The following is an 18,238-nucleotide window of genomic DNA, read 5'->3' as shown; positions in this document are numbered from 1 at the left end:
TGCATTCATCCCACTGGTTCCTAGACTTGCCATTGGAACGAAGAAGGAGATATCTAAGCTGGCCTGTGCATACAGTAAAATAACAAATTTGACTGGATCTATACTGTCGGAACTCAACCAAGAATTAGGAGAAGTGCAAGTTGCAGTGCTCCAAAATCTTGCGACTACAGACTATCTACTTTTAAAAGAACATATGGGATGTGAACAGTTCCCAGGAATGTGTTGTTTTAATTTGTCTGATTTTTCTCAAACTATTCAAATTCAGTTAGACAATATCCATCATATCATTGATAAGTTTTCACAAATGCCTAGGGTGCCTAACTGGTTTTCTTGGTTTCACTGGAGATGGCTGGTAATTGTAGGTCTGCTTTGGTTATGTAGCTGTATTCCTATTATGTTAATGTGTGTGCGCAGTTTAATTAGTAGTTTAAAACCTATACACGCTTATGTTACTCTGCAAGAAGATATGTCAAAGAAATAATCAATCTTCCCATGTTTTCTGCCGCCTGCTACTTCTATAGCTTTTCTTCTTCCTTCCTAATTATAACCCTTAAGTAGAATTCATGCCTCATATTGAAATTACCGAGTATCATAATTCTTCCAAGTGGTAAAGATGCCTCAAGACAAATGCTGGGCATAGAAGCCACAGGGCATAAATCTGCAAAGAAGTAAAAAGCTAACCTTTTCAAACAATATTGCTTCTCTCTCACTTACCAACTTTACATTTCCCTGTATGGCCCCGGAAGATGACTGGTTAGCCAGAGACGGGTAAGATTCCTCAAGGGAGGAACAACCTAAGACAGGCACAGTCGCAGGGGGGTCATCAGGTGAGAAATTGGGGATCAACAGAGGTGAGGCTTAGAACCCCACCCCCCCTGTTTTGAGAGAAATCTGCATCCGTGGATGTTTTGTTGCCCTTGTCTAGCTTGGATTAATACTTAGTCTATAGGCACACACCTGATCATCTACATTTGCCCTCTTACAGCACTAAACTATGTTTTCTACCTTTATCTTGCATCTACCTACCACTTCAGCATTTTATTAAACATAATAATAATAATAATAATAAGGGAGAAATGTGGGATTCACATATAAATCAAGTATAAAAATCAAATGAATATTCATATTTGACCTGATTGGTTATAGTTCATAATGCGTGATCAAAACCGAAAGTTTCTGTGATGACTGCCCTTGTACTGTTCACCATGTAACTTATTCACTATGTAAGAATTTGTTCACCATGTAAGAACTTGTTTGTTATGCTTCAGAAGATTGGAGACTGTTGAGAATTAGGCTTGGGGTGGATTAATGATTGTGCATTGAGTCCCCTATACAGAATTTTATTGTTGTTAACAACTATTTGATCAATAAATAATGGAGATGTCCTCTCAAAAAAAAAAAACTACTGAGGAGAAACATTTTTAAAGCTTCAGAGATTAAATAAACTCCAGGTTGAGGCCACATTGGTTAGAATTTTAGCTGGGTAATGTAAAATTGAAATACAAAATGTAAACACAGATAGGTCCCACTGCCAAACTAATGACAAGACTCACTTCAGTATTTCTTCTCTGCACTGCCTCTGTGTGGCAAAACAAGCTATCGCCCACATTTTTATTTCAACTCCCGTGTGGAATTGTTTCCCTCGCATGTCCCATACTCCGTGGCTTGGTGTTGCTACCGTCCGATTCTACAGAAAAGGGAGAAAAAAAAGTAATAAGAAAAAAAAGAAGAAACACTTAAACTATAGTTTATTTCAACAAACTGAAAATAAGCATTTCAAATTGCTGAACTGATACATATCTGATATTTGACATGGAATATGCTGTTCTAAATTGATATTATTTACATTTTTATCACAGGAAAACAAGCTTTACTGAATTCAAGCAAAAACACTCACCTTGAAACAAAAAAATATTGTTGGTGCAATAGAACACTTTATCTAAATTCCAGACTTAGCTAGGATGCCCTCTCTCCATACATAGAAACTGTATACTTATAATTAAAAACTATCAAGAGGAATTTTACCCGTCCTCCATACTGGAGCATAGGTGCTGGAAGTACACGTCCGGTTACATGGGCCATTTCATCCCGAACTTTAAATTGAAATTCCTGAACAAATGGATCTGTTTCATAATTTGCACTTCTTACCTAACAACAGAAAATATTTGTAGTTACTTTCAAAACTTCCCCCAACTCCTGCTTTACTCATTAGAACCCTCTTTTTCTCCGTGTGTCTGCAACATTTTGTAGTATGTCTAGTAAATGGTGTCCTAACTAAAGAGCAGAGGACTTAACCTGGAGACCACAGATCATGAACACACTGCAGAAAGTCTGTGAGCTTCCTGGTAATTTAAAGAACATTTTATGTATCAGGTTGAATAATAAGAAATTTCAACTATTGATGATCCATCAAAATGGTAATTTTATATTACACCTAATGTATTTTAGAGAGGGTGACCTAGAGATTGCAAAAGAAACACATGACCTAAAAAAGGTTAAGAATTTCTAATTAGAGGATCCAGACATAGACTATTAAAATTTATTTTAAGTAGAGTGTAACAGGAAATACTGATAATTCTAAGGATTCCCCCCAATTACTTGCTTTGTAATTTAAATAAAATTGATTCGAATATTCTCAGATAAAGAGTACCATATTATAAAATTTACTTAATGGGATACACCTAAGACAGATAAGGAAGCCAGTGTCATATAGATGATAATTTTTACATAATATAGTCATACATATAAAGATAAATAATTTAATGTAATTCAGCGTAAACTTGACATCAGAGGTATAATTCATGCTTATAATACGCTATAGTAACTATTTTCTTCAAAAACATATTTACTTATTCTCAGAGTAAAGGTCAAACAAGGTTACAAAAAGAAGGCAGTATTCAAGTGTTTGAGTAACATCTATTTTAAAAACTATAAAATCCAAATATGGAAAAAGAATCTTCCTGCAATAAGCAGGATAAGTTGTTTTCTAAACTAGGCACTAAAGCATTTTTTCTTTAAGCTTAAATGCCATTCATTTCTGGTATGTTTTAGTGTACTTCCACAGTAAGGTTACAAATAACAACAACTATTATTTGCTAAGACTTGTTGCTTATGTGTTTGGTGTTAAACGTTGTATAATTAATTTTCACAATAACCTTATAACTATAAAAGTAGGTCTTTTATAATCTTTTCTCAAAGAATAAAACTAAAGCTTAATAAAATTAAACAAATGACTGGCCTAAAACCATATAGCTAAGCAAGTGACATAGAATCTGAAACCATGTGTGTTCTGATTCTAGAGCTCCTACTCCCAATCACTGCACTCGACTTCCAGATGTTAAATTATAATACAATAATAGTAATAGTAAGTGGAGAAACTGGACTTCCGACCCAGAGCTGTTAGAGTCCAAGGCCCATGCTTTTAACCTGTATAACATTGTTTCTCTGAAGGGAAAGGCTATAATAAATGAGTTAGAACAAGTTATTGAGATTTTACAGATAGTGAGGTTCTAGTCTCTTAAAGGTTTTTAAATCTTTTCAAATCTTTTCATATATCAGAGAAAAATCCATGATGAGAACCAGCCTGTATTTTCCTTAAATATCACATAATAACTTTTACTCTTTATAAAACTATTAGGAAAAAAAAGGTCTTTTTTCTGTTATTGGCTTACACAATCAAAGAGCCAGTTCTGTTACCCTCTTATAAATCAATCTTTAAAATTGCTTTTGAAAGTGTTACTAAGTTGTTTGGGTGATATTCATATTTCCAGGCCTTTTTCTCTTCACTTTGGCAATTTAAGTGGCATTCAAGAAGAGAGTAAGATGAGATCCAGGTGCCTTTTATTTTTCATTTTGCCTTATTTCATCTTATAAAGTGGTATCGATAACTCTTCCTCCCCATTTAGAATGGTCAGACAGCTCAGAGACTCTACATAGTAGGAACTATCTTATATTTCTTTATTCATCCTGTACATTGCCAGTCTGATCCTGGGGGCTAAGCAATCCTATTCTGGTTGTTAAGCCTCTCACTATTGATAGTCATGATATCTTGACTTCTCCTTTTCTCTTTCTCATTTAGTGGGGAGGTAATAAATTTCCAGTTTACTAAATTGAAACATTATTTCTGAGAGATTCTGCTCTGGATCTACTTAAAGAGCTGGGGTTAAATTAGAAGAATCTAACCCTTCTCATAAAACCCACTAAGGTTTACCCCCAGAACATCACTAGGTTACTTCCATGATCCCTTTTAATTCTGAGAGTCCATGAAATGGTAATAAAGTACAAGCTGGTAAGACACAGTTCTTTCATAGCTCACCCTAATACATTTTTAATTACCATTTCTAAGGTAAGTACTAACCAATCTGCTAATTTCCTCTTGTCTGTCTGGCGCAGATCTTGCTGTTGCTTTGATCATGGTGGAAGTCTGATTGTCTGTTAGTTTCTTGATACATCGTTGCCCTGCCACAATATTACACACCTACGAATGGAAAAACGTTTTAAATGGAAAAACGTTTTATACTAGATGTATCTTTTTAACTCTCAGTGTCAATTACATGTGAAATTAAAATTTAAAATCTCCTTTGTTAAACTGCTTCTTTTTAATACCATATTAAATAAAAAAGTATTAGATAATACTCCTTTATGGTAGGATTTTAATTAGGTAAAATGTACATTGGAGAAAAGGGCTGAAAAGAAGTGTTCCAAAAAACTGTTAACAGTGGTTGCATTAAAGTGGTAGCATTGTGGATTTTTTTTCCATATTATTTCATTATCAAAAATCTAGAATAAAATTTAAAAACAGTTCAATGTACAAAATAAATGTGAGAGTATGAAGTAAGGTATAGGCCATAAAACACTCCAACAGAATGATGAGTAAGAGGATATTAGTAAGCAGCCTAAACACATTACTTCTAGTGGCAGGTAGGTATGTTTCTGCTCCTGCCCCACTTGCAGACAGGGAAGGTGCGGGTACTTCAGCTGAAGAGTATACTTTTCTCTGAAATACTGTGCTACTGTTCTCTCCACAGTCTGGCCATTTTCTAGCTGTAAAGGAAAGCTGGAAAAAAAAGTACACATTAACAACTCTCATCTCATATGAGCCAGCAAAACTCCCTATCTGCTAACTAGAGCAAGCTGCCTCTTATCATCTCTGTTCTGACAAATATCAGTTTTTCTTACGTTTGATGACTGGCAGGCCTTCTTGTTACATTACAAACACGGTATTTCCGTCTCATTGTTCCACAGTGAGTCACTTCAACCTTCAGACCTGTTCCCAATAAGAAAAACTGAGGTTATAGAACTGTCACATAAAATATTTATAGTTATAAAACCTGTTCACTACTATAAAACTAAAAAATTCTAAACAGGCAAAATCTGTGATACAGGCTATGTGATATAAACGATTTTATAAATAACATTGCTACTAATGGTTATAATCATGGTAGACCAAGCTCCAAACCTATGCCCTATCTTATCAAACTCTACACATTAAAAAATAGAATCATAAAATTTGCAAACCCCATAGATCAAGGGACAAAGTTCTCTATTAATAAAAACCCTATTTATGATAAATCCAGTTATTTATGCTGGGACAGGGAAAGAGGGATAAAAGAAGACTTAGAATAATTCTCAAGATATACTATAACTTTCAAAGTATGTGATGTATGAATGAAGTCCAGTCTTCATATAACGAATGCAGATCACAATTTCATAAAGCTCCAGAAGGAAGTCTTTCAAAGATGTTTAAAAAGCAAAAAATCCCAGGCCCTATTAACAGAAGTGGACTGCAATTCTGTTGAAATATATAATATAGCAACACAGCCCTATTACTACTGACTATTAGGTATCAAATGCAACTCAACTAACTCTTGAGCAGGTGATCCCTACCTTCTCATGGAACCAGTGACCCCTTTGAGAATCAATAAACTCTCAGAAAATTGCACATAAACAAAACATAGCATATGATTTTAGATGTTGCTGGATGGTTGCAGTCTACCTGTGGACTCTAGGGGTTTGCAAATCCCAGGTCTGCTTTAGCAAGTGAAGCAATGGGTTAAACCATTGCCTTAAATTCTCTGGGATACAATTTCTTAAGCAGTGCTGTCCAAGAGAACTCTCTGAGATGATGGAATGTTCTACATCTGTACTGATTTGGTAATCACTAGCAATATTTGTTACAGAACATGTAAAATGTGGCTAGTGTGACTGAGAAACTGAAATTTTAATTTAATTTTAAATTAATTTAAGTTTAATAGCTACATGTGGCTAGTGCTACTGAATTTGGTCACTGCAGTCTTGGAGCTACCTAGAGAAGAGTTAACAAACATACAGCAGCTACTAGTCACAGATAAATAATCCATTTTCATGGCCTAGAGTCCAAAAGCAGAAAATCTAAAAAGGGATAGATGGGGACAATTTTAGTTTCCTGGTAGTATTTATGGTTACTACTTTTGTATTATTTCCTTTTTACACTTGTGATTCCATAGTGCAGTGGTTCTCAACCAGAGGCAACCTTCCCCTCCAGGGAACATTTTGTAATGTCTGGAGACACTTAAAATCATCACAACTAGAGGTTGTTATGGGTGTCTAGTGGATGCTAGATTTAGGGAAGCTGCTCAATATCTTATAATGCACAGGAAAGCACTATCTCCCACTCCAGACCACGACAAGGAATCATCCAGTCCAAAATATCAACAGATGGGAAACCCTGCCATAGTATAACTTGTTTTCCTACTGAATTATCAATTACAGTACCAAACACAAAGTTCATTCACAGTAACATTTTTTTCTAGTATATCAGCACAAATTAAGATGTGAAATGGACCTAGTATCACTGTACCAGATTGGTATGAGTTTTTCTTGAGAAGTATTCCTAATGGAATCAGTGAGGAATAGTTTTTATTAGTAACTACCTTTATAAAACTAAAATTTCAGATCAGTTAGAGCATTTACTATGCCTCCATAAAGGACACTAGAAAATAAGATACTATCAAGGGAAGGCCTTATAAGAAGGAAATACCAACAATATGAAGTAAGTAAGATGTAAAAATGTTTTAGGGGGAAGCACAATAGAAAAATTAAAAACATTTCTGTTATCTATACCACTTAGCAGTTTATTTTCAAGTTTTCCCCTTGAACTAAAAAAAATTATTAGTAAGTTTCTACAAGTATACTAAACATGTTTTTACCAAAAATAAATAGGTACTTTTATACACATATGGTACTTTTACCAAATACTTCCTCCAATATTTCTGCTTAATTATGATGAATTATTATACAATGAAACAACCTTAAAGTTAATATTAAATATTTAGGAACAAGTGCAACTGGAACCAAATGAATATACTAAAGAAATCTATTCATTATAACATACTTTGTATCACTATTTAATAGTTAACATCAAAATCCTCATGCCAGCTAAAAATCAAACCCAAATATATAGCACAGAACACATAACTTTGATTCTCTTAAGTTACTATGGTAGAAATACTTAATGCACTTTAAAAGGCCCTCTTAAAAAAAAAAGTCACCCTGACTTTTACCGGAGGAAGAAAATCAGTTTGCCAGTTAAATCTAACTCAGATTTTTCTACCCCAAATCTAGGATCATAGGTGCCTAAGACCTAAATCCAGCAGTTAGCAAGAAGTTGAAATAAGAAAAAAAATGGACTAGATAATTGTCTGCCCAGGTCCCTCCCCAGCCCTCCATCCAACCAAAAAAATTTTTTGGCTTTAATAAACCAAATATTTAACCTATAAACTTGGCTTTACCTTCACTATAACATCAACTTTATAATGCTTTCTAGTCATTTTTTCAGTCATTTCTTTGGGCCCCTGAGCAGTTGAAGTTAAGATCGAGTCCATGCTCTTCGGGCAGCAGCTGAATCGTTGTTCTGTACATCTTGTATTTTCTGTGATAGAGTGGTGAGATGAGTTGATTGCATAGTTACCGCAAAATAATGAAAGTGACTTCATGATATCAGAGGTGGTAACTAAGCAGCAACTCCGCTGGAAACCATGGCATTCAGATGATCGATTGCATATTAACAGTGGGTAATGCACTACCTCCCGACAATGCTAACTCTGAAGTTAATACAGATTATGAAAGGACAATGGCATGGTTGCAATGCAGTAATAATAATGCTTTCTTATTTTGGCACTTAAATAACTTGAGGTAAATGGATGCTCGTTTTCAAAGCAGGAAAGATTTTCCTTTTAGTATTTTAGCACAACGACTGTCTCCTTCTGACTGAATGGCAAAGAATGAATGATTACTGGAGGAAGCAGGATGTATTCAGCTATTCTAATAGATTTGGGGAACTGAAAGATGTTCAGTGAATTAATTTCAATGCTTCATTCAAACTACAAGCTGAAAATTATTTGCAACAAACAGTTAAAATCTTAAAACAACCTAACTCTTCCTGGCTACTATGATCAAACACATAATATAAATAGAATTTATACTACTCATTCTAATTAAAGAATGTCTAATTTCTCTTCATGTCTGAATAATAAAGAACAAATACAGTGGAGTCATATCTTACATGAGGATTAGTCTCTAAGTCATGAACAAGGCAAAAATTTTATTTAATCAAAATTATTCTCAAAAAACACCTTAAATTGCTGATATAAGGACAGTGTTAAGTGTTTGCATATAAAACTATACATGTATATAGAAATGTGTTTGTGTATATATAAAGAGTAAATACAAACAACATATGTTTTAGAATACTATTAAAATTACTTTTTTTTTTTCCTTTGGAAGACCATGTAGAGATGAATTTGTTAGTAAAGCATATATGATGAAATACCACTGTAAAAATTTTAGCTACTAAAACAGGCAAGATCAATGGTCAGCTGTATAATGTACATAAAATACTGTTTCAACTCTAGTAAAACAGCCTAGCTCCACTTCCATAACTTTTAAAGGAATAAAATCATTTCAAGAAAATAAGGAAGACATTATATTAGAATATGTTCTAAGAATGACTCTAGTTCTGATGTTAATGTTTTTAGAATAAGCCTCCTAGTTTTAACAGTATTAAAGAAGCACTTTTCCCATGAGACATGCTTATGCCTTCAGCTATTAAGGGAAGGTATTAAGAAAAAATTAGCTGATATTGATATCAGTTCCATTTCATGGCATTTCTTTCATTCAAATACAACCTAAGATGTTATGGTAATGAATTTAATGTAACATTTTGGAATTGATCTATATTTTTACTGGTGATATTATATGAACAGATTTTCATTTTAAAAAATTCAATGAAAGTTTATAATATACATGCATTTTACAGTTAAGTTAAAATTAAATCAACAATATGTCTTTATATAACAATGTTATAACTTATAATAACATGTCTTAATATGTTCCAAATGCCAATTAACTCACCTTTTATCTCTTTGGTGAATTTTACTCGATGGGAATCAGTCAAAGGTCTTGGTTGCTCATCAATATTATGAATGTCAAGAACTTCACACATGAACTGAATTACAGGTTGTGCTTTGTAGAAGGCAGTGGCAGAAACTAAGAAAAACACCAATAGCACAAATTAATGTTTCCTTAAAAAAACTCAGAAACTTGATTTCAGATTCCCTGATAATGAACAAATTATTGAGTCAAAATTATCCTTTGTAAACTTATGTACATACAAATATATTTATAAAATTGAGCAATTTCAATTTGGACTCTGACTGGAAGACATGTACAAGAACAGAAAAGCTAAATACTATAGTTTTTGTAATCTCTTTCATTATGAGTAACTGAATCATTCCATTGTCTACTACATGTACAGGTAAGTGTTCTGGGTATGAGACAAGGCCTGTGAGGCGACAAAGAAGGCCAGAACCCCTCAGTGGATGAAAAGGTTAGGAATTATTTCTTAAACAGAGCTGTCTTTGCCATCTGACTGTTTACTCTAGTGAAAGCTTTCCCTGTCTTGTACAGATTTGAGAAGACAGTGGCATTGATGTTATTGGTGTAATCCAAACTACAGGTAGTAGTAGTAAAAGCTAACTTCCCAAAGTTATCTAGCTACAATTAGTAGTTTTTTAATAGTCAACCAGTATGATTTTTGAGTTTTGGGTTTTGGAACTGGAAGAGCTTCACGAATGGCTAGTCAGTAGATCACCATTACTCATTTCTTAAACACATACTTAAGGCAGTATACTTATGACTATTACCTGCTATAAAGGCACTAAAGATACAATGAAAAGTAAAACCACAACAAATCATAAGTTATATACTTTCATGTTATTTTTTCTACTTAAAAACATGACTGCTGTCTGCTGAGCTAAATCAAAACTTTTTATGTGGTGTTCTTTCTTACCCTCTCCTTGAGTTAGGATTAAATGTCCTCTACACAATGTCCCTCACTTCTGGAAGGATATTTATCAAAGCTTTAACAGTAGTTATCTCTGGATATGTGTGAGTAGTGAGGCTACTGTGGATTAAAAAAATTATTTTATTTATTTTATTTTTGTCTTCATTTTTAAAATAGTGAGCTCATACTACTTTTTCCTTTATTACAGAAATAATATAAACATGGACTCTTATCATAAAAAATTCAAAAAATATAGATATACAGAGTAAAGACTTCCTCCTGTTTCAACCTCCCCCTTCTTCAAGTATCTTAGGTAACCATCATTATTAGTTAGGTATGTATGCAGCTTGTTCTTTTAACATCCACTTACAGAGATAAAAATGTACACGTAAAACTGTTTTACATGAGATCAGACAATAAATGTTCTAGTTGTTTTATTATTATTTTTAAATTTAACAATGTGTCCTAGAGATCTATGTCAGTACATTCCTTTTAATGACTTCATACTATTCCACAGTATGGGTGCATGATAATTAAATGAATATATACTTCATTCCCCTCTTAATAAAAAAGAACACAAATGGCAAAACATCAGTAACACTATTCTGGGCCTTTTTTTTTTCCCTTTCTCATATATCTTAAGATATAGATCTGTATGTATAATACAGAACTATATCATTCTTTTTCAGTTGCAGGATATCTCACTGCATGGATGTACTTAATGTCCCTAATGATGGTTAGGTTGGTTTTGTTTTTCACTATTACTAAAGAATTCCAATGAACATCCTTATACCTATATATTCGCGTGTGTGTAGGCACACATCCATGGTTTTCTGTAGGAAAGATTTAAGAGGAATTAATACTCATTGCTAAACTTCCACCCAAATAAGCTTTAGAAACACCACCACAACTTCTAACTAAATAAAAAAAAAAAGAGAGATTGGTAAGATTGTATAAGCATTCTGGATATCTTTTTCAAATCTATAGTACTTTAAAAACTTTATTCCATTATTCCATTAAAAATGTGAAAATATTGTTGTGCATTAAAAAAGGCTGGCAAGATACATACCAAATAAATACTTATTGCTTCTGGGTTAATTTTTTAAAAGCAAATAAAGGAAAATAAATATATGGTAAGTAAATGTTTATTTTGACTTTCCTTCAATCCTACAGGTAGATTTTCTTCACTGGATTACTATAATACTAGCATTCCCAACTAATGTCTTACATCACAGAGTTGAAACTACTAAACAAACATTACTTATCCTGTTTAACATTGTTTCATTATTTTCCCCTACTGTTTATACCACGATGCTTCTAATTTTTTTTTCCTGTTTACTATCTTTTTACAGGAATGTGAGCATTTGAGGTGAAAAAGTCAGTTAAAAAAAAAGGTTCTTAGAAAAAGGTGGGTTGAAATCAGTGAGCACAGTTGAATAAATGAATTTCAATAAGCAAAGATCTGCTTCTCTACGCCTTGGTTGAATCCTTAACATTTTATAAACCTATATATCTATATGCATTTTATTCCTTCTTCCTCTTTCACAAATTAGCTAATTTTAAGTGAAAAAGTAATGTTTATTTGTAACATTCAAAAACCTTTTTAACAAAACATACCACATTAACATATTAAAGGAAATAAGCATACAGTCATTTTCATAGATGATGGCCCCCAAAATTCAGCACCATAGCTAATACTCCTACTGTACCTGGACTAGAAGGGAACTTCTTTAACTTGATAAAAGTTACCTACCAAAAATCTGCGATAAATCCAACTTTCTATAATAGGAAGTTCTAGTTAGCACAGTAATGAGAGTTAGAGAAATAAAAGGTAAAACGATTGTAAAGGGAGAAATAAAATTATTCTTCACAATATGACTGTCTACCTAGAAAACCCAATAAAATCTATAGATGATTTAATAAGAGAGTTCAGCAAGGTTGCTAGATTTAAAATCAATATATGAAAATAAATTACATTCTTACATAGCAGCAACCAATTCAAAATGTAACTTAAAAAAAAGATACCACTTAAATCACAAAAATATAAGGCACTTAAGATGAAATCCATGAAAAATGTATAAAACCTTTAGAAGTAATAGCTATCTTTACTACTGAAAGGTATTACAGAAGATCTAAATAAATGGAGTAATATGCTCTATACATGTAAATTATCTCCAAATTAATCTGCAAATTCAAAGCAATTTCAATCAAAATACCAACAGGATATATGATTCCCTCCGCCTCTGGGACTTAAGATGATGATACTAAAACTAACATGAAAGAGCAATGAAACAAGAATAGCCAAGACAATTCTTAAGAGTAAGGCAAGATTTGTTAAAATTCTGTTCAAGTCAAGAGACTGTGGGGATGGACACATAGACCAGCAGAGGAGACCTAAAAGCCTACCAATTATTAAAGTATATTTAATAAGTTTATATACTATATGCAAAAATAAATTCTTATTCAGAGAACTAAATATGAAAAGAAAAACAAACATTTAGAAGAAAATAAAGGATATCTTTATGATCTTGGAGCTAAGGAAGATTTTCTTAAGACACAAAAACTACATACCATTAAATTTATAAGGAAAAAAATACCATAAACAAGCTAAAAACAAAAACCAAAAGCTCAGGCTATAGATTGGTAGAAGATATGTGTAATATATATAACAAATAATATCTGGAATATATAATGAGTTCCTACAAATCAAGGTAAAACAAAAGTGTCAAAGGATATGAACTGGCATTTTATAGAAGAAGAAATCTAAATGACAAAAAACAAATTTTCATGAATTATTTTACTTATAATTAAGAAATACATATAAAAAGAATATTGAGCTATCATTTTACACTAATCAAGACAGCCAAAAGTTTTAAGACTGATAACACAAACTGGTAAAAAACCAGTGGAAGAATGAAACCTCTCAGATTGTAGGAATATAAACTGACACAAATCAGTTAGGAGAGCAAATGGTAATATATAGTAACTCTGAAGATGTGCATAATTTTTAGCCTAACAATTCTGCTATATTGGAATATACACTTTAGAGAAATTCCATATCTGCAAAAGGAGACATAAGTAAGAATGCTTATTATATCATTGTTTTCAATAGTAAAAAAGAATGGAAACAACCTAAATATCCAGCAATAGAATGGATAAATTTGGAGTATATTCACATAACTAAAATTAATGGGCAAGTATTATTCAGATAAATAATATTGAGAAATAAAGTAGAGATATTACTGAGAGGAGTTTGGTGGGAAATAAGATATTATCAACTACTTAGATCACCAGTATCTAGATATGTATAATATACAACTAGGGGGAAAAATGATCAAAACAAAGTAGATGTCTAGAATTCAGTGTGAGTCTTTCAATTCATGAATACAGTACAGTATATCCTGAATTTATTAAAGTCATTTAAATTTAATCAAGGTTTTATAATAAACTCTATAATTCTCACATCTTTTAATAGATTAATAAAACTGAAATTTCTGTTGCTGTTGGAAATGTAGCCTTTAACTTTTTTGTCACTGTTTGTTGCACGTTTGCTTTTTTAACTAGGTTTATTTTCTTTTCATGGGTATCAGCATAAGTATGGTGTAAAGGACAGGCTTGGAAATAAAATAATTTTAATCCTACCCCCAACAATTAATAATAATGACTTCTCTGAATTTCTATTTGTTCATCTGCACAATTAGAAAAATTCTTACAACTCACAGCATTAGAGTGGAAATAAAATGCCAAGTACCTACTTATGCTCAGAACATGATGGAAGCTCAACTGGGATTCTTTTCTAATTTTTGAAGAACTGACTGCTCATGTCATTTGCTTATTGATCTACTGAAGTCTTAATTCTAGGCAAAATCATTTTGTCAATGCAGACTAACTCCTAGAAGGAGTTTATGGAAGAAGGTTCCATGAAGAAGAGATTAGGATTCTTAAATTTGCTTTTCACTGTGTCAAAACAAAAACATTTTTCTGTTGGGACACAACAGAAAATAATAACAGACATGAAAAAAGAAAATATTTGCCATATTTAAAATAACTAGGACTACATGTACCAACTGTACCCAGGTCCAAAGCAAGAGTATAAAACAGAGCAGTAAACAATGCTGGATCCTTTTAAAAACATAACCACAATTATACTTTAATGTTGTACACACACTACCTCCTGAGAGATTACATGGTATGGCTGTTATCTGCCTCAACTTTATGGGTTTAATTCCATGGCTCTGAAGGTGTAAGAACAGGAATTAACTTTATTACACAATGCATTTATATGGTAATAATTAGTACTTTAGAGGCCATGTTAAACATCTTTGTATTTCCTATTATCACCTAGTAAAATATTATTAACATAGTACTCAGGACATATTGATAAATTAAAGGATTGCTTTTTCTATTTTTAATGTAAAATAACACACATTTGGTAAATTGTATAAAACATAAATGTTCCACTTAACAAAGTCAATGTCCATTTAACCAGCATTCAGATAAAGTACTAAATATTGCCAATATCCTAGAAATCTCTTACCTAGCACATTCTCACATCTAACTGCCTCTCTCTCCTCTAAAGGTAACCAAAATACTGGCTTTTTATGGCAATCACTTCCTTTTGTTTACATATTTACAACATATGTACAGATACCTAAATACCATTTCAGTTACCTAGCTTTTGAACTTTATGTAACTGGAAACATAAAGGCATATAATCTTTCAGAGAATTTTGCTAAATAGTTTCCAATTCATTTGTATTAATTAAATGTAACTAGTTTCATTTTCATTGTTGTAACTTTCTATTGAAGAAATACACAATTTATCCACTCTAATGTTGGATGTTTGTGTTGGTACTTTCCTTTGGTTACTATAATGTTAAGAACATTCTTATAGATGGTCTTTTTTATCCCCATACGTATATGTTTCCTGGGTAAAAAGGCTCTATCTAAGAGTAGAATTGCTGAGTCGTGAGGGATGTGTATCTCTAGCTTTCCTAAATAGGGCCAAACTCTTCCAAAGTGGTTTTAACAACTGACCCCCTAATAGCAGCGTAAGAATCACTATTGTGCTAAATTTTCACCATTAGTATCATCAGAGTTGAATTTTAGCCCTTCTAGTGGGTGTGTGATATATTGTTTTAAAAAATCAATTTTGAGGTATAACTTACATATAATAAAATGGATTTTAAGCATAAAGTTCAATGACTTTGACAAAAGTGTACATCTATGCTCTTACCACCCCAGTCGAGACAGAATGTTTCCATTATCCCAAAAGTACTTTCCTCTCCCTATGTACTATGTAATCAGTTCCTCCTATGTCTGCCTGTCATGTATCTGGTTCCTTTAATAGCAAATGATTTCAGAATTTCATAAAAATGGAATTACACTGTATATGCCATTTTGTGTCTAGCTTAAGATTCATCTATATAATGAATATGGATTTATAAATTAGTATGTATTTTTCTTAATTGCTGTGTAGTATTTCATTGCCTGAATAAAAAAGACCCCAATTTGTTTCTCCATTCACCTGTTCTTGCACATTTGGATGGCTTCCAGTTTCCAGTTATCAGGAAAAAAATGCAAACATACACACATCAATCTCTGTATGGACCTGTTTTTTCATTTCTCCTGGGGAAAGACCTAGCAATAGAACTGGTGGGTCATAGGGCAAGAGAATGTTTAAAAGACTCTGATAAAATATTTTTCAAAGTGGTTGCACAATTTTACACATCTGCCATTTCCAATTGTTCCACATCCTTGTCAACACTTGGTATTGCCAGTCTTTTTAATTTAGCTAATCTAGTGGGTGTGAAGTGCTCTCATTGTGGTTGTTATTTGCATTTCTTGGATAACTAATTATGTTTAGGATCTTCTCAAGTGTTTATTTGCCATTCACCTATATCTTCTTTTGTGAAGTGTCTGCTTTGACCATTTTTCCAAAAATTCTCGAGTTGCACAAGTTTTTCATATATTCTGCACAAAATTCTTTTGTTCAGATTTGTTTTGTAAATGTTTACTCCCAATGGTAGCTTGCTTTTTCATCTAAACAGTGTTTTTAAGAGGTTTTGTTCAGATGACATTTTCAGTATATTAAAAAATCTTTCATTCCATGACTGTATTTTTTGTTTTCATTTGAATTTCCCAGTTTTAGCTTTTATGTTTTGGTCTATGATACACTTTGAATTAAATTTTGAGTATGGTGTGAAGTATGAGTTAATATTTCTTTCACACAAATATCCTGTTGTTCTAGCAGCATTTATTGAGAAGATAACCTTTCCCTGATGAATTATGTTGGTCCCTTTGTCAGAGAGCAACCGACCATATAAGTGGGTCTATTTCTGTAGTTATTCTAATCACTTCTCAGTTTTTGGCTAAGATGAAGTGTAGTATCTGTAACTATTCTGTATGTTCACTTTTATCTCAATTATCATACTGTTTTGATCACTGCAGCTTTTTAGCATGTCTTGAAAATCAGTACAAATACTCCCATTTTGTTCTTTTTCAAAATGGTTTTGGCTATTGTAGGTTCTTCGTATTCCATGCAAGTCTTTGAAAGCCTGTCAACTTGTATTTTTTGAAAAGCCTGGTAAGATTTCTACTGGGATTGTACTGAGTCTATAGATCAATTTAGGGGGCATGGACATCTTCTTGACATCCATTTGAATCTTCTAGTCCAAGAACATGGTATCTCTGTATCTTTCCTATTTTTCTCAGGAATGTTCTGTAGCTTTCAGTTGGAGGCCTTGTACATTTCAAAACCTATTCCTTAATTTACTTTTTAAAAATATAACTACAAAAGGTACATCTTTTTTTTCTTCTTTGATTTTTCTACTTGTTGAATGTTGGTATTATTTATTATGTTGCTAGCATTGATTTTTTTGTATATGCTACTAGTATCCTTTGACTTTGCTAAATTCATCTAGTAACTATAGTAGGGGTATTTTTGGTAATGTCTCACAATTTCTAATGCAGACAATTATGTCTTCTGTAATGAGAGAGTTTTGTTTCTTCCTTTATAATATTATGTCTTTTTTTTTCTTACCTCACTGTACTGGTTTGGACCTCCAGCACACTGTTGGATAGCAGTGAGAGCAAGTATCTTTCTTCTGTTCTTGATCTTAGGGCAAAAACATTCAACCTTTTCACCATTTAGTATGAAGATGCTTGTAATTTTTTTTAGAAGCTTTTATCAGGTTAAGAAGTTTCCTTCTATTCCTATTTCACTGTAAATGTTAAAATGTCAAATAATTCTTTTTGTGTTGAGAGGACTATATTGTTGTCAGGTGTCAGGTCACAAAGTCTTTCCTCCTTTTACTTTCTGAAAGATTGGTATTTTATTTTCTTTAAATGTTAGATAAAATTCACCACTGGAATCACTGGAGTTTTCAAGGGATTTTGAGTTCAATTTTCTTTAATATATGGCTATTTACATTTCTCTGGGTCAATTTTTATGAAGTTATGTTTAAGTTACCAAATGAATTGGTATAAAGTTGTAACATTCTCTTATTAATCTTTCAGTGCTGAAGGATCTTTAGGGATCACCCCCCTTTCATTCCTGATACTGGTAGTGTTTTTTCTACTTTTCTTGATTATTTTTCTTTCTAGCAGTTTATTAATTTTATTAAAAGAATCAACTTTTGGCATCATTCACTTTCCATACTACTTGTTTTCTTTTTGATTTTTGCCCCGATCTTTATTATTTCTTACTTTCTACTTTGGGTTTGATTTGTTCTTTTTCTAGCTTAAGACAGTACGGTAGCCAATCTCCAAGATGGTCCCTAGTAAATCTTGCCTTGTGGAATTCACACCTTTATAAGTTACTCTCTTCTACACTGAATATAACTACTCTGTGAAACTAGTAGGATGTTATGAAAATGACAGAATGTAACCTTCAATACTAGGCCTTAATGTCATCACA

General features: G+C 32.5%; 1 protein-coding gene across 2 annotated transcripts in view; it reads right to left on the bottom strand.

Moving 5' to 3' along the window:
• The window catches only part of AGO3 (argonaute RISC catalytic component 3), a 156,218-nt gene that overhangs the window by 78,967 nt on the left and 59,013 nt on the right, over nt 1-18,238 (bottom strand). For both annotated transcript variants that reach the window (XM_036911923.2, XM_036911924.2), the window contains exons 6-11: nt 9,391-9,525; nt 5,179-5,266; nt 4,909-5,056; nt 4,358-4,477; nt 2,026-2,148; nt 1,554-1,687 (exon numbers count right to left, since the gene is read on the bottom strand). In XM_036911923.2, the coding sequence (XP_036767818.1) occupies nt 1,554-1,687; nt 2,026-2,148; nt 4,358-4,477; nt 4,909-5,056; nt 5,179-5,266; nt 9,391-9,525 (748 nt within the window). The remainder of the gene's footprint in view (nt 1-1,553; nt 1,688-2,025; nt 2,149-4,357; nt 4,478-4,908; nt 5,057-5,178; nt 5,267-9,390; nt 9,526-18,238) is intronic.

Source organism: Manis pentadactyla, chromosome 4 (genome assembly GCF_030020395.1).
Source record: "Manis pentadactyla isolate mManPen7 chromosome 4, mManPen7.hap1, whole genome shotgun sequence".
Lineage (NCBI taxonomy): Eukaryota > Metazoa > Chordata > Mammalia > Pholidota > Manidae > Manis > Manis pentadactyla.
Note: the sequence above shows the minus strand (reverse complement) of the source record. Positions and strands in the feature narration are given on the sequence as shown.